Source organism: Oryctolagus cuniculus, chromosome 6, assembly GCF_051225735.1.
Source record: "Oryctolagus cuniculus isolate XC-2025 breed Fujian yellow rabbit chromosome 6, ASM5122573v1, whole genome shotgun sequence".
Taxonomy (NCBI): Eukaryota; Metazoa; Chordata; class Mammalia; order Lagomorpha; family Leporidae; genus Oryctolagus; species Oryctolagus cuniculus.
Genome location: NC_142872.1, coordinates 79,301,619 through 79,326,014, shown reverse-complemented (window position 1 = coordinate 79,326,014; position 24,396 = coordinate 79,301,619). Strand labels below are relative to the sequence as shown.

At 46.4% G+C, this 24,396-nt stretch overlaps 1 protein-coding gene across 1 annotated transcript in view; it reads right to left on the bottom strand.

Annotated features, from left to right (window-relative positions):
• Window positions 1-13,794, bottom strand: part of RGS20 (regulator of G protein signaling 20) — an 88,139-nt gene extending 74,345 nt beyond the window's left edge. The window contains exon 1 of the mRNA XM_008255529.5: window positions 13,443-13,794. Coding sequence (XP_008253751.1) covers window positions 13,443-13,511 — 69 coding nt within the window. The 5' untranslated portion in view covers window positions 13,512-13,794. The remainder of the gene's footprint in view (window positions 1-13,442) is intronic.
• Between the last annotated feature and the right edge of the window lie 10,602 nt (window positions 13,795-24,396).

The window sequence follows — 24,396 nt, the reverse complement described above, 5'->3', positions numbered from 1 at the left end:
TTAAAATAATGATAAGCATTGGATGAGTAATTATAAGAGGTATCATTTATGGAATACTTCCTTGAACCTTCTGCTGTACACTTATTATTTTAAAGTGATATTATCCATGCTATACACATTCAGATACAAAGGCTTATAAAACTACCGAGCAAAGTCAAAATTTGAGTCCAGTTCTCTTTCATTGCAATGCTCATGCTTTTTACAATTACATGCAATTGGATCTTCTATCTGAATCATACTTATAAGGACTATGCCATACTTCCTTTCCTTCCAATATTTTAAAACTCACAACATATATTACACTTTACACCTGTGAATAACAACGTTTAACCATTCACATTAAGAACTACAATAGGAATAAATGATATAACAGAAAGATAAAAATGTAATCTAAAATTCAAAGGAAAAGAAATATAAGAGACATGTCAATAGGTCAAGGCATATCATTGGTCCTATGCAACAAGTAGAGTCATTTCAGATAATAAATAAACAGGCAAATAGATAAAATTAAATTTCTAAAGTTACCAGAGAGCTGTGGAAGCATTTTGGAAAGGGAGATTCTTCCTAGGTGAGCAGTTTGTTTTATTCCCCGTGGATCTTTGCTAACTGTGAACATGGGTAGGAGATACAAGGGATGTAATCTCACGTAGGAGAACTGAGTCCCATTAGTAGAGGGGACTTCCTCGAACAATGGCTAGCTTCCTCAACACACTGACCAAATGTGGAAGCTACATGGAGAAGGTGAGAATGCAGACCGAAGCTGAAAACCTCTGAAGGAAAGGTCACATTTTTCCAAGACCACGGAGAGAGAAACACATCAGGCTCTCAATCAAAAGCCCAGAAGAAAATTCCTGAGGAATAGGAAAGAATTGAGATAAGAGAAATCTTATTAAATCTACAACCAGCCCCAATACATTTCAGTATCTGCTAGGCCTGATATAATCAGCCCCTCATCCTCAGGGAGGAAGTCCCTCTGATGGAGACTCCTGGCTAAGCAAAGATACTATTTGAATGCCCAGATTCTTTATGTACAATGTCTACACGCAATAAAAATTACTAGATACAGAAAAAGATGAAAAATGTGACTGATTATATATAGGTAAACAGATGGTCTCAATATTGGATTTAACAGGCGATTAGGGGAACAAAATAGATGAAAAGGTAGAGAAAAACATCAGAGAATCAAGGGGGTGGGCATTTGGCCTAGCAAGCAAGATGCTACTTGGGATGCTTGCATCCCACAGCAAAGTGTCTGCATTCAAGTCCTGGCTTCTCTCCCGATTCCAGCTTTCTGCTAATGCATACTACACAAGGCATCAATGATAAATGGAGTATACTTAGGTCCCTGCTACCCACATGAGAGAACTGGATTGAGTTTCAAGCTTCTAGCTTTGACTCCATCCCAGCCCTGGCCATTGTGGGCATTTGGGAGTGAGCCAGCATATACAAACACACACACAAGCATGCTATCTGCCTCTCAAATTAAAAATAAATCTTTTAAAAGAAATTTATAAATGAAATCATATACAATATGTTCAGAACAAACATGTCCTGAAATTCACAACTCATTAGATGGTCTGACATTAAGTAAGCAGAGTAGAATATAGATTAAATAAAGTAAAACTCTGATCAATATATTCAAATTGAAGCAGAGACAAAAAAATGGACAAAACAAGGCAGAAACTAAGAGATTTAAGGGAGGAAAATGAAACAAACAAACAAAAACAAAACCCCTGATATAAGTATGATTTGGGTCCCAGATGGAAAGAAAGAGAGAAAATAGGACAAACGTAATATTTGCAGAAATATTGAGTGAAAAGCTCCTAAAGCTGATGAAAGACATCAATTGACAGATAAAATAAGATCAGTAAATCCAAAGGAGAACAAATTCAAAGTAAATGACACCTAACCATATTATGTTCACTGTGGTAAGTCAAAAAGTAAAGGAAAAACTTTAAATCAGGCAGAAGAAAGGTTGTTATCTTCAAAGAAGCATGACTTTTCAAGAGAAACTATGGAAGTAAAAAGATAATAGAATGAGAGTGCAAAGGCAAGCCACAGACCAGAAGAGATTTGTAACACAAATACAAAATGTTTGATAGTTTGTATCCAAAATATTGGGAACTCCTTCAGATCAATAATGATAATAATAATAACAATAACAATAATAATGATATTAATAGATGAAAAATGGGCCAAAGACTTGTAGAGGCAGATTTCAACAGAAGATAAGTGAATGGCAAAAAACAAAACAAAACAAAAAACCAAAAACATTTTTTGAAACACGATGGTATACTGCTATACATCCACAGAATGACTAAAATTAAATGGTTGAACAATACCAAGTACTGGTCACAATATGAACTAATTTATACTTTGCTGATGGAAATGCAAATTGATTTGGAGTATAAAAACACTTTGGCAGTGTCTTCTAAAATTAAAGATATACTGGACCTATTCACAGCAATTTCACTCCTGGGTATTTACCCAGTGGAAATAAGTTCATCAAAAGACACAGACTAAGAATGTCCACATTAGTGTTATTCATAATAGCTCCACACTGGAAACAAATGTCCTTCGGTAGTGAAATGGATAAATACAATGTGGTATGTTCACACTAAGAAACACTGCATAGCACTGAAAGATAGCAAGACCTGCAACAACAATGGATAAATCTCAAAAACATAATGTTGAACAAATGAACCAGAAGCAACGATTATATACTGTAGAGTTCCACATGAAGTTTAAAAGGAGGCACAGCTGACATGTGGTGGCAGAGATTATAGCGGACTTAGAGGAAGCAACACAAGGTGTTGAGACAGGATAGAAGCAGGAATCACTGAATTAAACCCCTTCTCACCTGACATGGATCCATTCTCCAACTCCAAACCAATTGGGCCAAAGACCATCTGGACCCTAATCACAAAAGACAAACCACTGCCCTGTCAGGGACTTCCCCATGTGACCAATATGTGATCTTCCTGGGGTGGCTGTAGTTACTATCATGAGTCTGTCAAGCACACACACACAAAAAATAATAATAATAAGTAAAAATAACAGCACCTGTGCAGAACATTGAGCCAGGTGCAAACCAACGTGTCATGTATTGAGGCGGAAGAACCAGAACTGCAGGCCAGGCAGAGACTCAAGTGCTGCATGCTGAGGGGAACCAGCACGCAAGCCAACCCCATAAAAGCACCTGTTTAGTCCCATTAGAGAGCCAGTTGGTGGAATCTCTTTGGCCTGTCCTGTCTCCTATGTGTTCAAGCATAGCCCCCAGCAAACTTTGTTTGGGTTGTGTGTTGGCTTCTTGTCAATTTTCTACTTGTAAGTGAGCCAAGGAATCTGGGGTCAGCAGCAGTATTACGGGGGTGCTAAAAATAACCTATATCTTGATTTAGAGCAAAGGTGAGCAGTTTTGCCCTCCAGGGAACATTTAGTAGTAACTAGAGATATTTTTGGGTATCACATCTAGAATGAGGTGATTGTCATATGTAGGGAGCAATGCTATAGGCACCCTACAACACACTTATCAGACCCCACAAAAGGAGTTATTCAATCCAAAATGTCTCTAGGGGGGCCGTGGCTGTGGTGCAGCCGGTAAAGCCACCACCTGCAGTGGCGGCAACCCATGTGGGTGCCAGTTGGAGCCCCCAGCTGCTCCACTTCTGATCCAGTTTCCTACTAATGTGCCTGGGAAGGTATCAGAGGATGGTTCAAGTTCTTGGGCCCTGCACCCACGTGGGAGACCTGGAAGAAGCTCCAGGCTCTTGGCTTCAGATCAGCCCAGCTCCGGCCGTGGAGGCCATTCAGGGACTGAACCAGTGAATGGAAGACCTTTCTCTCTCTGCTTCTGCCTCCCTGTAACTCTGCCTTTCAAATTAATAAATAAATCTTTAAAATATTGCAAAAACATTTACAATGTTATAGAAATGAAATCATAAAGGATATAACCCTTTGGAATTTGTCTTTTTTAAAAAAATTTGTCTAGTGCTGAGGTTTCAATATGTTGGTCTGTGGTTATATGGGGGTATACTTATGTAGTTTTTAAACCAAACTCTTTTTTTTTTTTTTGACAGGCAGAGTGGACAGTGAGAGAGAGAGACAGAGAGAAAGGTCTTCCTTTGCCATTGTTTCACCCTCCAATGGCCACCGCGGCCGGCGCGCTGCGGCCGGCGCACCACGCTGATCCGATGGCAGGAGCCAGGTACTTATCCTGGTCTCCCATGGGGTGCAGGGCCCAGGTACTTGGGCAATCCTCCACTGCACTCCTGGGCCATAGCAGAGAGCTGGCCTGGAAGAGGGGCAACTGGGACAGAATCCGGCGCCCCGACTGGGACTAGAACCCGGTGTGCCGGCGCCGCAAGGTGGAGGATTAGCCTAGTGAGCCGCGGCGCCGGCCTAAACCCAAACTCTTAAGATGTGTACACTTAACCATACATTATCACTTAAGTCCACAAAACTAAAACCAATCACAATTCTCACAAAAGTACCTGATAGCTCCTCACCGAGCAATCTTACAAAGAAACTGTTAGTTTTATAAATACTCTAATTCACCAGAGTCCTAATAACCTGAATTTTCCAGAAATTACAATAAATCAGGAAGAATGAAACTCTTTTTTTAAAGATTTCTTTATTTATTTGAAAGTTAGAAGTACACAGAGGGAGAAGAAGAGGCAGAGAGAGAGAGAATCGGTCTTCCACCTCCTGGTTCACTCCCCAATTGGCCATGACCAGAGCTGTGCTGATCTGAAGCCAGGAGCCAAGAGCTTCTTCCTGGTTTCCCACGTGGGTGCAGGGGCCCAAGGACTTGGGTCATCTTCTACTGCTTTCCCAGACCATAGTAAAGAGCTAGATCAGAAGTGGAGCAGCCAGGACTCGAACTGGCACCCATATAGGATGCCAGCACTGTAGGTGGTGGCCTTATCTGCTATGCCACAGTGCCAGCCCCAGAATGAAACTCTTTAAGTAAAGTCTCCATTCAATGCAAAGAAGTAGCTACACTGAGGCCGGTGCTTTGGCATAGCAGGTCAAGCCGCCACTTACAGTGCCGGCATTCCGTATGGGTGCTGATATGAGTCCCAGCTGTTCCACTTGTGATCCAGCTCTCTGCTATGGCTTGGGAGAGCAGTACAAGATGGCCCAGGTCCTTGGGCCCTTGCACCTGCATGGGTGACCTGGAGGAAGCTCCTGGCTCCTGACTTCGGATCGGCACAGCTCCGGCCATTGCAGCCATCTAAAGAACCAGCAGATGGAAGACCTCTCTCTCTCTTTCTCTGCCTCTGCCTCTCTGTAACTTTGCCTTCAAATAAATAAATAAATCCTAAAAAAAAGAAGTAGCTATGCCTTTCTATAAATCAAAAGATATATGAGATAGTTATGACCGGGAATGTGCATGTATGCAAGTACAATAAAGGCCTATGGTAGACATGATAAGCCAGGATTCACTTGGAGCTATCAGAAGATGAATAGAGAAAAATACATATGTACTTGTATAAGTAGTTCAATTTTGATCCCAAGGATAACAATTTCTTGCACTAATTATCAAATAGGATTTTACACAATTTAAGAAATATACTAGTCCCACTATGAGAAACGGTGACTTGATCAGCATAGCCCTGACTGTTAATGAACAACTTAATACATTATCCCTCTTAGTAGTTTTTTTTTGTCTGTTCTACTTAATATGACTGGTTTAATTCTGTAATTATCACACAGTTATTCTTAAGTGTTGAAAATTAACTGAAATGTGATCCCTGTTAAACATAAGAGTGGGAATAAGAGAGGGAAGAGATGTATAATTTGGGACATGCTCAAGCTGACTTGCCCCAAATGGTAGAGTTAGAAACATACCAGGGGATTCCAATTCAATCCTATCAAGGTGGCATGTACCAATGCCATCTCACTATTCCAAGTGATCAATTTCAGTTCACAATTGATCATAATGAAAGGACTAAGAGTCAAAGGGAGCACATAAACAAGTCTAGTACCTGCTAACACTAACCGATAGAATAAATAAAGGGGAGAGTGATCCAACATGGGAAGCGAGATACTCAGCAGACTCATAGAATGGCAGATGTCCTAAATAGCACTCTGGCCTCAGAATCAGCCCTAAAGGCATTCGGATCTGGCTGAAAAGCCCATGAAAGTATTTCAGGCATGGAAAGCCAAGACACTCTGGGAAAAAGATCTCTGCGAGTGAGATCCCAGTGGAAAGAACAGGTCTTCAAAGAAGGAGGTACCTTTCTCTGAAGGGAGGAGAGAACCTCCACTTTGACTATGACCTTGTCTAAACAAGATACGAGTCAGAGAACTCAGAGGGCTTCCATAGCCTTGGAAACTCATGACTGGAGCATAGGGAGATTACTGATGCCATAGACAGGAGTGTCAATTGGTAAAGTCAACAACAGGAGTCACTGTGCACTTACTCCTCATGTAGAATCTCTGTCCTTAATGTGCTGTGCATTGAGACTTAATGCTATAACGAGTACTCAAACAATATATTTCACTTTGTGTTTCTATGGGGGTGCAAACGGTTGAAATCTTTACTTAATGCATACTAAACTGGTCTTCTGTAAAAAAAAAAAAAAAAAGAAATTATCAATTCCCAACTTGACTCTCACTGGGATTAAACATGACAATAGGTCTGATCTGATTTCATCATCATTTAAAAAAATCATCTATTATTTTTCACTTTATGTTTCTGTGTGGGAGCAAACTGTTGAAATCCTTACTTAATGTATACTAAGCTGATCTTCTGTATATTAAGATAATCGAAAATGAATCTTGATGTGAATGGAAGGGGAGAGGGAGTGGGAAAGGGGAGGGTTGTGGGTGAGGGACGGTATGGGGGGGAAGCCATTGTAATCCATAAGTCGTACTTTGGAAATTTATATTCATTAAATAAAAGTTAAAAAAAAGAAATATACTAGTCCCTTAAATCTCATTATTAGCCCACTCTGAGATGTAAAATCATTTACAAGAGTGGGGTAAGGAATAAGATGCATAATTTTGTTATTGTGTTGACTTTTTTAAATAAAGGATTTCTTTATTTATTAGAAATAATGACAGAAAGAAAGAAGAGAGAGAGAGAGGAAGAAAGAAAAAGAAAGAGAGACAAGCAAGAAAGGGAGGGAGGAAGAGAGGGAGGGCAGGAGGAAGAAAAGAAAGAAGGAAGGGAGGAAGGGAGGAAAGAAGGAAGGGAGGGAGGAAAGAAGGAAGGGAGGAAGGGAGGAAGGGAGGAAGGGAGGAAGGGAGGAAGGGAGGAAGGGAGGAAGGGAGGAAGGGAGGAAGGGAGGAAGGGAGGAAGCTTCATTCCCCCAAAGCCTACAACAGCCACAGCTAGGTTAGGGCGAAGCCAGAAGCTAGGAACTTCATCCAGGTCTCCCAAGTGTGTGGTGGTTATTCAAACACTCGGGTCATCATGCACTATCTCCCAAGCACATGAACAGGAAGCTGAATTAGAAACACAGAGTAGCCAGGACTCCAGCCAGGCACTCCATTCCAATATGGGTGCGGGTGTCTCAAGCACAGCTTAACCTGCTGCATCACAATACCTACCCCAACTGTTTTTTAATTTTTTTTTAAAGGAATACAAATTTCATAAGTACAACTTTAGGAATACAGTTATTCCCACCATATGAGTCCTACTACCCATACTCCCACCCCTCCTTCTCTCTCTCCTCTTGCCAGTCCCATTCTGCATTAAGATTCATTGCCAATTAACTTAGTACACGGATGACCAACTCTATACTAAGTAAAGATTTCAACAATTTGCACACACACACACAAAATGTTTGAGAACTGCTTAATTTATTGATTTATTTTTTTGTATTCATTTATTGGAGAGAAAGAGAGACAGAAAAATCCCATCTGCTTGTTCACAGACCAAATGCCTGGGATGCTTAGTTGGGAATTCAATCTAGATCTCTCATGTGGATGACAGGAGTCCAATTATTTGAGCCATCACTTAACTGCCTTCCAGGGTCTACATTAGCAGGAAGCTAGAGTCAGGTACCACAGGTGGATATTGAACGCAGGCATTTTCATATATTTAAACAGGCATACTAACCACTAAGCCAAATGCCCCCTGCTCCTATGTTAATGCCAGCCATACAGCCCCAGAAGAGGTAGATGTTACTAGCCTTAGAGCAGCAGTACAAGCTTTTGTTCTAGCCATGAGCAACTGCTGTTCAGTTGCTCAAGTGGAGACAACCCAGATAGCAGGGTCCCCTCTATCTCACTTCTGGATAGGGGTGCATGTTGTACAACTCAGCACCTTAGCAAGTCAAACTTCTGGGTAACTTTGCATTAGATGCCTTTCTCTAAAACCCAGATACTGATATGAAGTAGGAATGATTTTACAATTTAGAGTAGGATTAATTAATAACCATAAGAAAGGTCAACTAGCTTCAATAACTATTGAATTAATTCATGTAAAATATCATTTCTGGGCAATCGATCATATTACTCATTTTTTACAAGTAAATCCCCATGCAATTAGCTAGAATCTAATCAGATGGATTAGAATCCAGGTAACCTATTCTATGAATTCTTAATCATGCAATATTACTTTGAGCACTCAGTCACATCAAACTTTATTATGAATGGCCCCTATAGGAGCCAATTGTACTATGAACTGACTCACTTGCTACATTGCTATTTAAACCCTTGAACGAGCTGCTCAAGGTAACATTCAGGGACCATCTCAGATGGTGCCGGGTGGTCAATGACTCAGATTTATTGTACTAAACGCTAAGCTCTGACTCAGAGTGATCCCTATTAGCTGCTGACTGACACTGTACTTATTTGAATAGAAGCTAACATTGTGAGTCACCTGGTGGTGCACTGAAAGCCAATCTGAGATATACCCAATTGGACAGTGATTCACATTATAATCATATTGGGACTTGACTTGACACATGTGATTTCAGAACTCAGTTCTGCCAAACTGGTTTGGGAGCATGCTAGAAAGTCACTCCCTGCTTCATGTCCTGTATTTCTGTCTAAGAACATGTGCAGACTCTCCTGAGTCGCAAAAGTCAAGGGTAAGATATTCAGTTAATGTAACGGACTGAACCAGGGTTTCCTTCCTCAAAGATACAGGCATAATTCCTAGAAGTGCCCTCTCTGGAAGATATTGCTATAAATAACTTTGCAAGACCAGTTGCTCTCTTGAGCAACTGCCATGTAATTCCTAAACTGTGCCTGTGAGGGATGGACATTTAAGCCACTGCCAGTATCTGCTTACCCGTGGAAGGTGAATGTCATGAAACTGTCGCATGCAGAAATGAATGAGCAGTTGGATTTTAGGAATTGATATTCAAGTGTCTGCAATGAAGGCATGCGATTTTTTTTTCTTTTTCACTCGTTAGTCCACACAATCTAGAATATTGAAATATCCTTCTGTGTAGTCTTAAAGGCCTTTCCTAAGCCTTTCTTATAAGAAATACCCTCAAAGCTTGAAGGAGGGAGATTTTAAGAATTTAAGAAAAGCTCAAAAGTGATCTCCAATCTATCTAAAAGTGCTTAAAGGATTGCTAGAACATGCAACTGAAAATATACTTCAGTGCCCCCGTAAATTCTCCTGCTGACTGCACTCGCTTGACCTGTGACCTCATCTAACCTGAGGCCAGCCATGTGGTCACATCTCATAATGTGAGGGACCATGACAAAGCTGTGTGACAACAACTGCCATATTCCTGCCTCTCTCCTTTGGTGTTGGAGATAGCAAACACTTGCTTTTCCCCCCTTTTATATACTTTCCGGTTTCCTGTCTCTTAAAGGTTCACAAACCTGCAGTAAACAGGAAATCATCAGTGTGGTGCATCTGAGCCCTGGGGAGCAAGTCAGAAGGTCTAATTCTAATCTTGTTTCATCCCCCTCATTAGCTGGGGATCTCTAGCCAAGACCTCTCACCTCTTTGAATGTCTCCTCCTCTGCAAAAGGAAGGAGGCAGAATAAGTAATTTGATTTCATCATCCTATGTTTTTGTTATAAAGGTAAGCTAAAATGCTTACAGTGATCTCAGAGAATTTAGCAGTAAACTAAGCTCCCACATTCATCTAGCTCTTTAGGTTTCAGATTCTCTTAAATAAAATTAACTCAGTGCAGTGTTTCCATGAAGATATTGGGCTTTCTGTAAATACCTTGATCTAATGTGGTTTTAATCCATATTTGTTTTACAGAGCAAACTCTTGGGGAGGTTAGAAATTGACCTAAATGAAAGATCTCTGCAAGTGAGATCCCAGTAGAAAGAACGGGCCATCAAAGAAGGAGGTACCTTTCTCTGAAGGGAGGAGAGAACTTCCACTTTGACTATGACCTTGTCTAAATATGATCAGAGTCAGAGAACCCAAAAAGGCTTCCATAGCCTTGGCAGCTCATGACTAGAGCCTAGGGAGATTACTGACACCATAAACAAGAGTGTCAAATTGTTAAGTCAACAACAGGAGTCACTGTGTACTTACTCCTCATGTAGGATCTCTGTCCTTAATGTGTTGTTCAATGTGAATTAATGCTATAACTAGTACTGAAACAGTATTTTACACTTTATGTTCTGTGTGGGTGCAAACTGTTGAAATCTTTACTTAATATATTCTAAATCGATCTGTATATAAAGATAATTGAAAATGAATCTTGATGTGAATGGAATGGGAGAGGGAGCGGGAGATGGGAGGGTTGCGGGTGGAAGGGAAGTTATGGGGGGGAAGAAGTCATTGTAATCCATAAACTGTACTTTGGAAATTTATATTTACTAAATAAAAGTTTAAAAAATGCTGTTTGAAACTTGTGAGTATCTCATAATTATTTGAACAGATTTTGTAGAAAGATGTTATTAAGTGCACATACTGACAGAAAACATTTACTGTTTTCCTAATTTTGATGATGCGCATGTATTTCATCATGCTTCTTCTTCTTCTTTTAAAGATTTATTTATTTATTTGAAAGGCAGAGTTACAGAGAGGCAGAGGCAGAGAGAGAGAGAGAGAGAGAGAGAGAGAGAAGTCTTCCAACTGCTGGTTCACTCCCAGATGGCCACAATGGCTGGAGCTGAGCCAATCTGAAGCTAGAAGCCAGGAGTTTCTTTCAGGTCTCCCATACTGGTGTAGGGACCCAAGGAGCTGGGCCATCTTCTGTTTTCCTGGGCTATAGCAGAGAGCTGGATTGGAAGTGGAGCAGCCGGGACTCGAACCGGTAACCACATGGGATCCCAGCACTGCGGGCTGGGCTTTAACCGCTACACCACAGTGCTGGTCCCATGCTCATTCTTCTATAGCACACAAAAATAAGTATTTTGTCTCTGATCTGTTTTGTAGATTTATTTATTGATTTATTTGAAAGAGTGGTAAGAGACAGGAGAGTCAGAGAGACATCTGCTAGTTCACTCTCCAAATGACTGCAAGAGCCAAGGCTGGGCAGCCAAAGCCAAGAGCCTGCAACTCCATTCTGGTTTCCCATCAGGTGGCAGAGACTCCAATACTTGGGCCATTGTCTGTTGTCCTCCTAAGCCCATTAGCAGGAAGCTGGAACAGGAGGGGAGTAGCTGGGATTCAAAGTAACACTCAGATGCAGGATGCTGGCAATGCAAGAGGCAGGTTAATCTGCTGCACCCCAACGTCAACCCCTGTTCTTGATATTTTTGTATTATGAATTGAACTCAACCAGTTTATAATCAGTATAGTAATAGTAATAGTAATAATAGCTTTTTGTCTCCTTCGTTTTGTTTCAGCCAGTTAGAACTCTACTGTATTAACTAATAGAATTACATCAGTTACCTCATGAGGTAGATGCTTTTTATTATCCCTGTTTCAGAGATGATAAAACCAATGCACAGAGAGGTTAAGTGACTTGCGTATGGTTACACAGCTAGGTTGGGATTTGAATGTAGACAGCTACAGACCCCAAGCTCCTACCCTTGGCAAGATTGCTTCTCCTATGCATTGTTGCCATGTGATATAAAAGAGGATACTTAATGGACAGAAAATGAACAGGATGAGATTCGAAAGAAAATCAGGCTTTGCATAGTAACAGAAGATTAACAAACAAAAAACCCCAGTAACTTAGAAATCATGGTTGTGCAAAAACACTTTCAAATACAGTCATTTCATTACAAACGTCCTTGACAAGTCTTGGGAGCAAGTCAGACCGTTTAGTGAACTTGGACCTTTGTTTACTCAAGTCCACCGTCTGAAATCAGTAGCAGGGCACCGACCCAAGGATCTAGGCTGGAGTTCCCTGTTTCCCACACTCGGGGAGGGGGGTGCTGCACGGAGCCCCCGGGGGCGGGCGGCCGCTTCTGCCAGCCAATGAGTGAGAAGGAGTCGCTCGCAGTGGGGCCCTGGCTAGGGGTGCGACAAGGGGGGAGCGGGAGCCAGAGGACTGGAGGGGAGGGGGCGTGGAGTGGGGGTCGACAAAGAGCCCCTGGTCTCCGCCAGAGTCCGAGAGTCAACGAGTCTCCGCCGCATTCCGCCTGCGGCTGAGGTCTCTCGCTGGCCCTGGCTGCTCGTTCGGGTTTTCCTTGGAAACCCACAAGTGCGGGAAGCTCACCACCCACCCGCGTCCCGGCGCGCCGCCTCTCCCAAGGCCCCTCCCACAGGCGGGTGGGTGTCGCGGGGAAGATCGCGGCGCACAGACTCGCGCTCCCCACGCTTGCCCCCTCTCTCCCACACCCGCAACCCCAGCAGGGCTGCGGCGCACGCCGTCGGTCCCCTGGTCGCCACCTCAGTCCCGCAGCAGCCCGCCTCTCCACTCCCAGCCATCTAGAGTCTCTACAGCCCGGACTCGTTCTAACTTCCCAAGCGCGGCACCGGAGCGCGGAAGAGAAATCCCGGCGGCTCCTGCACCCGCTGGCGGCGAGTCTGCCTCTTCGGTTTTCACGCACGTAAAGAGAGGCTCGGAGTCGGCCCCTCCAGGGTCCGCGCGGGCACGGCAAAGCCAGGACTGCCTCCTCTCCCTTCCCACCTCAAACTGCCCGCCCTGGGCGCCGGCTCCCCTCCAGCTCCTTCTGCCCATCGGATGAGAACTGCGACTTCGCCACCCGCCTGGAGTTTCCCAAACGCGTTTCGGTGGTCAGTGTGCATTTTACACTTTGAAGTCTGCATTCCCGCGTCCTCCACCCGACCACAACCAGGGTGTCAGGGGACAGGATCGCGCGGATCCCTGGGGGAACTGGTTATAAACTGATCCTGAGCGCTCGCACCCTGTTTCAGACACAGAGACATCTGCAACCTCCTGCCTCTGCCAACAGACGTTGGCTAACAGAGGGGGCTGGACCCCTGGAAGAGGCAGGCGACCCGCACCCGCTCCCACCGCCGCGGCCACCAGAGCCCAGGTCCCGCCGAACGCTCGCGCCCCGCCCGGCCTCTGCCGCTTCGCAGCCGGAGGCCGCAGGGCGAGTCTGGGGGGTGAAGAAGGGAGTGTGGAGGAAGTGGGGTACTCACGGTCCCGCCGTCCACCCCATCAGCCTGAGGAGCCGCTCGGGCCGGCTCGCCTCCGTTGGCCGTGCGCATGCGTCCCGCGACTGCCTTATTTTTATTACAATACCCAGTGCTGTCCTTACTACGCCGGCGACGGCTCTCCGCGGCTCTCCCCTTCCTGCAGCTCACGGTCTCTGCGTTCGCCCTCTCCTCCCTCTCGTTTCCTCCCCCTGCTCTGCCTCCTCTCCGCCCCCTCACGCCTCCTCCCCGGGCCAGGCAATCCCCGGGCTCGCCTCCTCCCGCGGCGGCGGCGGAGGCGGCGGCGACGCACTCCCGGGCAGCGGGGGCCGGGGAACACCCCCGAGGCCCCACGTAGGGGCGCGACTCGCTCTTGGGCCTCCAGACCCAGATCAGGCGCTGCAGAGAGTGTGGGTGCAAAGCGGGGACGGGAGTTGAGGGCTCGGCACAGCCTGGTCTCTTTTGCCCTCGCCTCGGCGTGCGAGGGCCAAGCGAGAGACCCGTGTGTGCGGGACTGCGTGCTTGGGACCTTGTGAATGAAATGAGGCGGAGGGAGGAGCGCGTGGGGCACCGCGAGGGGAGGGGGTGCTCGGTCCCCGGAGAGTTGTGCCCAGGCACCTGGCCGCCTCTACAGGGCAGCCCCCTCCCCGCCTCAGGCTCCGAGCACTTCTCTGCACTCTGCTCCTCTCCACAACCCCTTGCAGCCTCCGCTTCCACATCTTCCGCACTGAAAGGGGGTCCTCGCCTTGCCCGGGACAGCCGGAGCCCGGAGGCCCCACCTGGTGACCGCGTGGGAAGGTGGGATGGAGTGGAGGGAGCTATGACCCTAGATCAGGATCCTGCTGAGGCCCTCTGTTCCCCCCTTTCTCCCAGGTCTCCACGGTCCTCCAGGGAGAAGGGAGGATCAGAGAGGGGAAGAGGACCCCTGCCGCCCAGTTCTGCGGTAACAGAGCTCCTAGGGTCCCACTGGGAATTGGCTGGGCCACTCGGGTCCGTGCGCCCGGGCTCCTAGGGCTAAACTGAAGCTGGAAGCTGACCTGACACAAAAAATAACATCACGTCATTTCCTCCACCGCCTGCTGAGGGGGCAGGGGTGGGAGCGCGAGCGCAAGGGGCGGGCGGAGGCGCGCCTGGGGGCGGCTCGGCGGAGGGGGCGGAGAGCGACGCACTGGGAGCCTGGAACGGGGCCTTGGGAGGGGCTGCCGCCCCCTCCAGCTTCCAAGGGCCCTGGAAAGGAAGTGGCCCAGTAGAAAGTCGCCTAGGTGCCTTCCGGGGTGTCCGGGGCTCCCCACACCCGTTCCTCCAGCTTGCCCTGCACGTCCCAACCTTCCCAGCCTCCCCGTGGGCCCCGGTGGAGTGGGTCTGGGGGTGAGGAAGGGGCCTCAGAAGCCGGCGTCCACGTGGGGCCGAGGCGGGGAGTGGTGGAGACCACGGTACTCACGGGCATGGTCGAACTCTGCCCGGCGCTGGCGTCCTGTCTCCCGGACTCGGCGACCCGACGGGCCAGCTTCCGTGGGCCACCCTCTGGGGGGCGGCCGGGCATTGCCAGCGCAGCCCCAAGCAGGAGCGCGAGGCGGCCGGGCAGCTCCTCGTGTCCCCAAGAGGGTCCGGCAGCCCGCAGGGCGGGAAGCAGGGGAGAGAAGTCCGGGCGCCGACAGGGAGCCTCAGGAGGGGGTCGCCGAAGAAGGTGAGAGAAGACCCGCGTGAGGTTGGAGAGCGGGCTAGAGAGGAAACTGAGCAGCTTCGGGGCAGCGGGCGAGCCTGGGAGCTGTGCAGGGCCGAGAAGGGCAGGGGCCAGGGCGGGAGAGAGAGAAAAAACCAGCACACCGTTACTGACGTGTCCTGCCGCTTGCAGCAGCATTTTGAGGCGTTGCTTTTAGGGTGCAAGACAAAAGTCGGTTGGGAGCAAAAGGGCAGGCCACAGTTACCTGCTCTCCTCCTTTTCTCTTCGCCCCCCCCCCCTTTCTGTGGCTCTCTATTACTTAAAGTGTGGTTCGCAGAAATGCAAAATCTCAGGCCCCATCCCAACTGACTATATCCAATGCGCCATGTTGTATTCCCAGGGGATTCGTTCGCACGTTAACTGTGAAGTGCAGCGAATGGAAGGGGTTGAGTTGACGTCTCTTGGGTCTTTATACTGTATGAGAATCTCAGTTCATTTTGTAACTCTTGCTCTTTTCCCTTGCTCTTCTGATCCCTAGTTCCTCCATCTCTTCCCCCTTCTTGGAGAGCCTCCAGGTCTTCCAGAGGCACAGAACTGAACTTGGGTATCGGTTCCCTCGGGATAGTTGTTTAGGGAAGACTTGGGTGGTGGGTAAGAGTGGCTGTGGAAACCCCAGACCCTGGGATGGAGAAAAGGACTGCCCCGCTTGGCTTTGCAGGTGCTGGGTGGAATGTGGACACCCAGACTCAATGTTGGGGTTGTTATTACAGCCCGTTCCCACACTCCAAATGTACTTATTGTAGGGAACATAGATACTTTCATCTTCTGATTGTTACTTCGGAGACCTAAGCAATGGTGGGGAAGGGCAAAGTTTTTTTTTTGTTGTTGTTCTTTTGTTTGTTTGTTTGTTTGTTTTTCCTCTTGGAAAGGAAAAGATGACTCTTGGGAACCATTAGTTTGGAAATCAGGAGTTCAGGGTTCTAGACTCAGCCTCACCACTATCTTGACGTCTAACTTGGGGACTCTGTTCATTGAGTTCATCTGTTTCACTTACAAAGTGAAGGAATTGAACTCTGAGGCTGTGGAAGGCCACCTGCCTCTTTCAAGTTGTCACCTTTCAGATGCTCTCTGGCTTCCTGGTGAGCCAACGTTTAGTGTGGTAACAAACCGGAACATAATTTAGCCAATCCAATACACCTCCCTCAAGCAAAACAATTTAATCTGTCTGTGAAAAACAGGAGTGGTAGTTGCCAAGAAAAATGAAGGTGGAGGCGGGAAGCAGAGAATGAAAGTGACAGGGTGGGGGAGGCGGGCGCGGGTCCCAGGGGCGCCGCGGCCGCTCTCCAGGGTCCTGAAGGTGGGCGCGGCCCGGGCTGCTTCGTGGGCCTGGCGCGGTTCCCTGGCCGCGCAGACGGCAGGCCTGGCGTGTTTTCCTTCAGTGGTGGAAATCTTGTGGGAAGAGCTCGTGAGAAGGGAGGGAGGAAACCTAGCAACCCATTCTCATTCATGAGGCCCTTTCTGGGAAGCCGCCGAGCGCGTTGGCTGATTTGTCTATCAGGCGTTTGTATGCGCCAGGGAGTCAGCTCGGTTTGCATTTCCGAGTAAGTTCACACTGTGTCGCTTCCCCTTGTTACCTTTTCCTGGGGAATGGGGTCGTTCTCCTAGAAATCGCATTCTTCTAGTTCAGATGCGCCCCTCCCCCGCTCCCCGGCACGTTGCTTTTATCTTAAGAGTTGGGGCTGGGAGCAGAATCGGATTCTGGAGGAGAGCCCACCGCTCCCTGGAGGCGGGGAAGCGCGCGATTTGGAAAGCTCTCAGCGCCCGACTTGGAGTCCAATGATAGAGCAGCAGGGGCCGGCGACATGTGCTTGGGGCTGGGGATTGGAATAGGGATTCCGCTGGCGCCCTCGCGCACCTGCTAGGGACTTTAGGGCCAGAAGCCATGTCTGCGCCCAGGTTCCGATCCGTGCGTGGTGAGGAAGGATCCGAGGCCGGAGGGAACCCAACGCTGAGAAGTCAAGAGAGGACTGGCCGAGTCTCCGGAGGCCAGGAGCGTGACTGTGCCCACTCGCGATTTCCTGACCTGCCCTGGCGCAAGGGCTTGAATGAAACCGGAAACCCTGAAAGTGAGTGCCGCACATCCTTCTGCTGCTTACGCCCAACTCCCAGAGGCCCGAAGGAGCTTTGGGGGCCTCGCTTGGGTCCCAGAATTTGGCATCCCCAGCTCCTGTTTTCAGTGGTTTTGTGAAGGCGTGCGAACCGGTAACCTGACCCTTCTCTGTTCTTCCCCTCGCTCCAGCTCTTGCCCCCAAGGCCCTTGCACGCCCCCTCCTCAGGCACGCTTCATTAGGCATTTTGCTTCGCTCCTGTGCTTCAAGACAGAGGCTCTTGTAAGGGAAGTGGTGGAAATGTTCAGGCAGAATAAAAGTCCCAAACCCGATCCCAGGAAAACAAAGCTCTGGCTCCTTTGCTCCCCCGGAGGCATTCACCATTTGCCCTGGCCCAGACCGGTCTCCCCGCCAGTCCTGGCTGGGGGCCGGCTGCTCCGTGGCCACAGCAAGCCTGGTGTGGGACCCAGCAGCTTCCCCAACCAGCGCAGGTGCGAGGCAGAGACGTGAACGGCGCTCCTAGGGACCTGGTTCCGCCCTGCTGGCGGGGTCACAGGTTTCATCCATAGCAGAATTAAACTACTCTTCACAAAAAATTTCTGAGCACCTTTCAAATTAAAATTACACTCAGGATGGAATACGAAATTAGATTTAATGCTATGAAGTTACCTCCCCAAACTGTATTTATTAAACTTCATTTTGCTAAGCTTTAGCAATATTATGTATTTTTATTTTGTCATTCATTTAGAGACATAGTTCTTCCCTTTGGGTCTGAGTTGACAGTGATTGAAAACCCTCAAAGCCTCATTTTTGTCTGCTGTGATGATAAATCACATGGATTTGAAGGTGGCAATAAATAAGTCAAATATGTTATGTCTTTTTGAGTTACAGGTTTATATGAATTTGAGGCCAATCAAACTATTAATACCAGTTTCTATTAATGTTTCTTAGAATCTTCATGTTCTAGTAAAAGCACAACTGTAAAAAAGAATATTTCTGCCGTTCATACTTAGGACTTCATCCATTCTTTTATTAACATTTAAAATGTGTTCATATCTATGACTTATGTGGAAAGCTCATAGAGATGTTATAGGAGGGTGCTTCAAAAAGTTTGTGGAAAAATCAAATAGGGTGGGCATTTAGCCTAGCAGTTAATTTGCCTGATGTGTCCCATATGGAAGTACCTGAGTTTAATTCCTGGCTTTGGCTCCCAACTCCAGCTTCCTGCTAATGTAGACTCGGGAAGCAGTGGAGTTGGTGCAAATAACTGTCTGTCAAGGCCTGTGGGAGACCTGGATTGAGTTACTGGCTCCCAGCTTTGGCCTTGCCCAGTCCTGGGTATTGGCAGCTATTTGGAGAATAAACCTGCAGACAGGAACTCTCTTTATCACTCTCTCTCTCTGCCTTTAAAATACATTTTTTTAAAATGGAATCAAAGGGCTACAACTGTGGCATAGTAGGCTAAGCCTCCTCCTGTGGCGCCAACATCCCATATGGGTGCCTGTTCCGATCCAGTTCCCTGCTAATGGCCTAGAAAAGCAGTAGAAGATGGCCTAAGTACTTGGGCCCCTGCACCCATGTGGTAGGCCCAGAAGAAGCTCCTGGCTTCTGGCTTCGGATCAGCTCAGCTCTGGCCATTGCCATCATTTGGGGAGTGATCTAGTAGCTGGAAGAACTTTCTTTCTGTCTTTCCCTTTCTGTCTGTAACTCTACCTCTCAACTAAATACATAAAATCTTTTTTAAAAATGGAATTAAAACATAAGTTTTTTATTGTAATGTTTTTTGAAATTGTAATATGGGGAGCTTCAAAAAGTTCATGGAAAATGGACATTATGAAAAAACTGCATGAATTTCAAAATTTTCCACACCCAAATAAATATCTTTTTAAAAGAAGATTTATTTTATTTTTTTGAAAAGCAGAGTTATGGGGCAGGGGTAGGGGTGACAGAGAAGAGAGAGAGAGAGAGAGAGAGGAGAGAGAGATCTTTCATCTGCTGGTTCATACCCCAGATGGACACAATAGTCAGGGCTAGGTTAGACAGAATCCAGGAACTTCATCCCAGTTTTCCACATTGGTACAGGGGTCCCAGCACTTGGGCCATCTTCTGATGCTTTCCCAAGCACATTGACTGGGAGCTGAATTGGAAGTGGGGCGGCTGGGACTTGAATCAGTGCCCATATGGGATGCTAGCATAGCAGGCAGCAGCTTAACCCACTGTACCACAGCGCCAGTTTCTAAATTTTTCTTTAAATTTTATTTTCCAACAAGCAGTTGGAAGTAAACAAGTAATGGAGAATATGATATTGAAAAAGGAGGGACTTGGAATGGAAGCAGAATGGACAACAAATGAGAGTGTGGCTTAGAGGTGATGTGTGTCTGTAAGAGACAAGACTGTCTGCCTTGTTCTTGCAGAGAAAACTGGGCCCCATGCCTTTCCCACAGGCATTGCTACCTGTCTCAGGTTAGGATATGGGGCTTTATTAGAAAACTGAGTCTGGGGCCAGTGTTGTGGAGCAAATAGTAAAGCCACTGGCATCACATGTGGATGCTGGTTCATGTCCTACTCTTCTGATCCACCTTCCTGCTAATGGACTGGGAAAAAGATCAGAAACCAGCCATGTGGGCAGAAGCTCCTAGCTCCTGGCCAAGCCTAGCTGTTGCAGGCTTCTGAAGAGTGAACCAACAGATGTAAGATCTCTCTCCTCTCTGTCTCTACCACTATCTCTGTATCTCGGACTTTCAAATAAATAAATAAATCCTTTTTTAAAAAAACTTTATATTTACTGCAGTTTGAATATGTGTGTCAACAGTTTGTATGTGGGAAATCTGGACATCAATGTAGCAGCTGAGAGGTAGCACCTTTGAGAGTTATTAGGTCAGGAAACTCTGCCCTCAGGAGTGGATGAATCCATTCTTAAATTAATGGATTAATGGGTTACTTCAGAAGTGCTTTTGTTATATAAAAAAAAAAGGTTTGGGACTGATGTTGTGACATAACAGGTTAAGCCACTGCTTCAACACCCCTTCTATACACATCGGAGACTCTGGCCTGGCCCCAGCTATTATGGCTATTTGGGAAGTAAACCAGCTGATCCATATCTCTCTCTCTCTCTCTCTCTCTCTCTGCCTCTCCCCCTCTCTCTTTATCACTCTGGCTTTCAAAATAAATAAGTGGATTTTTAAAAAAGATGTATTTATTTGAAAGGCAAAGCTACAGAGAGGCAGAGGCAGAGAGAGAGAGAGAGAGAGAGAGAGAGAGAGAGAGATCTTCTATCCTCTGGTTCATTCCTCAAATGGTCACAACAGCTAGAGTTGGGCAGATTCGATGCTAGGAGCCAGGAACCTCTTCTGGGTCTCCCACATGGATGCAGGGCTCAAGCACTGGGGCCATCCTCCACTGTCTTCCGGAGCCATAGCAGAGAGCTGGATAGGGAGTGGAGCAGCTGAACCTTGAACTGGTGCCCATGTGGGATGCTGGCACCACAGGTGGCAGCTTTATTCCCTGTGCCACAGTCCCTCAGTCCAGACCCCAATAAGTGGATTTTTAAACAAATGAAAAACAAGGTATCTCTGGCTTTGCTGCTTGGTCCCACCCTGTTATGTCCCCCAGCAGCTCCCAGGCAGATGCTGGTGCCATTCTCTTAGACCTCCCAGATTCTAGAACTGTGAGCTAAACAAACCCCATTTCTTGATAAATTACCTGGTATTAGGTATTTTGTTACAGTAACAGAAAACACACTAAGATAATTCCAAAACTGAACTGCAAAACTTATCCTTCTGCAATTTTCACCTCAGTAAATGTCAGTTTGATTCTTTAAGGCTGAAAACATTGACATATCCCTAAATCTCTCTTTTAGACTCTGAAGCCAATACATCTTGTTATATTCCCATCCATAATCCTTTGTTGTAGGATGACTTGTTCTCCCCTACTCCCATTTATATGTTGTAATCCCTATTCCAGTGCCTCACAATATGGCCTCATTCAGACATAGGGCTGTTGCAGAAATAATTAGTTAAGATGAGGTCATGTAGAAGTAAGGTAGCCACACTCCAGCATGACTGGTGTCTTAACAAAAGGGGGAAATTTGGATACAGACATATACACAAGGGGAATACCATTTAACATGAAGGCAGAAATTGATGCATGTGCCAGTCAAGGAATATCAAAAATTGTTAGAAAACCACCTGATGCTGACAAGAGGCATGGAGCTGAATCTCCCTCACAAGAAATTAAGCCTCAAGATTGCAACACAGAAACCCTGAGTTTCCACCCTGCCTGTTCTGTACTGTGATTTCAGACTCAAGACTGTGACATCAACTCTTATTTGAATGTCCAACCTACAGTCTTCAGACTTGCTAGCTTCCAGAATTTCATAAGCTAATTGCTTAAAATAAATCTCCATCATTCATACACAGATGCATGCACACATCTGTGCATCCTATTGTTTCTGACTAATATACCCCGCTTACTGGTCTTTCTACTTCTCTTTATCCACGTTTCCTCCATCATCTAGTCTCCACACTGAAGTCACAGCTGTTTTTTAAAACATAGGTCAGGGCCGGCGCCGCGGCTCACTAGGCTAATCCTCCACCTGCAGTGCCAGCACACTGCGTTCTAGTCCCTGTCGGGGCACTGGATTCTGTCCCGGTTGCCCCTCTTCCAGGCCAGCTCTCTGCTGTGGCCCGGGAGTGCAGTGGAGGATGGCCCAAGTCCTTGGGCCCTGCACCTGCATGGGAGACCAGGAGAAGCACCTGGCTCCTGCCATCAGATCAGTGCGGTGCGCCGGCTGCAGTGGCCATTGAAGGGTGAACCAACGGTAAAGGAAGATCTCTTTCTCTCTCTCTCTCTCTCTCTCTCTCTCTCTCCCCCCCCCACTCTGCCTGTCGAAAAAAAAAAAAAAGAAAAAAAGGTCAGATTATGTTACTCTACATCTTCAGATTTCTTTTTTTTTCTTTTTTTCTTTTTTTTTTTTTTTTTGACAGGCAGAGTGGACAGAGAGAGAGAGACAGAGAGAAAGGTCTTCCTTTTGCCGTTGGTTCACCCTCCAATGGCCGCCGCGGCCGGCGCACCGCGCTGATCTGATGGCAGGAGCCAGATACTTATCCTGGTCTCCCATGGGGTGCAGGGCCCAAAGACTTGGGCCATCCTCCACTGCACTCCCTGGCCACAGCAGAGAGCTGGCCTGGAAGAGGGGCAACTGGGACAGAATCCGGCGCCCCGACCGGGACTAGAACCCGGTGTGCCGGCGCCGCAAGGCGGAGGATTAGCCTGTTGAGCCACGGCGCCGGCTTACATCTTCAGATTTCTATTGGCTTCTGCGTCCAGAATAAACACCCAAGTCTTTATACTAGCCCTCAAGGCACTACATGAATGGCCCTACTTGCCTCTAAGAGCTTGTCTTCCTGTATAGCTGTCCCTGCAATATTGTTTTTTTCCATAGCACTTGTCACAATCTGATATCTATCTTCACTAATTTATTTGTAAAAAGTAATTTTGTCTCTCTTGTCCATTGCTATCTTGATAGAATGTAGAACAGGGCTTGGTCTTTTAGAAGGTGCTCAATAAATATTTATTAGGCAAATGGATTAAAAATACATGATACTGGCGTATTTCAAAAAATTCATAGAAAACAGAACTTAAAGATAAATTTATTTTGGTGCAAAAAACCTTGAAATACATACATAGAAGGAGTCTTTAACATGTTCATGAAAAATGAGTATTATGAAAAATATGTTCATGGATCTCAAAACTTTTTGCATCAGATAAGCTTACTTTTTTGTCACCTTTTCCATAAACTTTTTCAAAGTACCCTCATATAGCACATATGGACCTTGAAAATATTATCATCAGTGAAAGAAGCTAGACACAAAAGGACAAATATGGAATGATTCCATTTATATAAGTTATCAAGAATGGAAAAAACTTAGAGATATAAAATAAAATGGGGGGGGGGGTGCTGTGGCACAGCAGATAAAGCTGCTGTCTGCCAAGCCAGCGTACCATATGGGTACTGGTTCGGGTTCCAGCTGTTCCACTTCTGATCCAGCTCCCTGCTAATGGCCTGGAAAGCAGCAAAGGATGGTCCAAGTGCTTGGGTCTCTGCACCTAAGTGGGAGACCTGGAAAAAACTCCTGGCTCCTGGCTTTGGCCTGGCCCAGCCCTGGTGATTGTGGCCATCTGGGGAGTGAGCCAACAGATGGAAGATCTCACTTTTTTCTTTTATCTCTCTGTAATTCTGTCTTTCAAATAAATAAATAAAATCTTTGTGTTTTTTTTTTTTTTAAAGGAAAATATAGCAAGCAAGTATTGTGGTGCAGTTAAGCTGCTGCTTTGGGCACTCACATCCCATATAAGAGTGATAGTTCAAATCTGGGGGATACTCTACGTCAGATTTAGCTGTTTACTAATGAATACTGGGACACAGAGGAAGATGGGCCAAGTACTTGGGTCCCTGCATCCCATGTGGGATACCCAGATAAAGTTCTTGGCTCCTGGTTTCAGCCTGACCCAGATCTGGCTGTTGTCACCATCTGGAGAGTAAACCAGTGGATAGATGGTGTCTTTCTTTATTCTTCTTTCTATTAGAGATTTATTTAATTGAAAGGCAGAGTTACAGACTGAGAGAGACAGACAGAGAGAGAGGTCTTTCATCCGCTGGTTTACTCCCCAAATGGCTACAATGGCTTGAGTTAGGCCGATTCGAAGCCAGGAGAAAAGAGCTTCTTCTGAGTCTTCCTCTTGTGTGCAGGGGTCCAAGCAATGGGGCCCTCCTTAGCTGCTGTCCCAGACCATAAGCATAGAGCTGGATTGGAAGAGGAGCAACCAGGACACAAAGCAGCACCCATAAGAGATGCTGGCACTGCATGTGAAAGCTTAACCTACTATGCCACAGTGCTGGCCCTATTCCTTTCTTTCTTTTCCTTCCTTCCTTCCTTTCTTCCTTCCTTCTCATCTCTCTCTCTCTATCCCTCCCTTCCCCCCTCCCTCCCTCCTCTTTCTTGGTCTCTCTCACTGTGGCTTTCAAGTAGATGAAAATAAACAACAAAAAGAAAGTTGTGGGGCTAGCATTGTGGTATAGCGGGTCAAACTGCCACCTGCAATGCCAGCATCTCATATACGCATTGGTTCATGTCTTGGCTGCTCCACTTCTAATCCAGTTTCCTGATAATGGCCTGGAAAAAGCAGC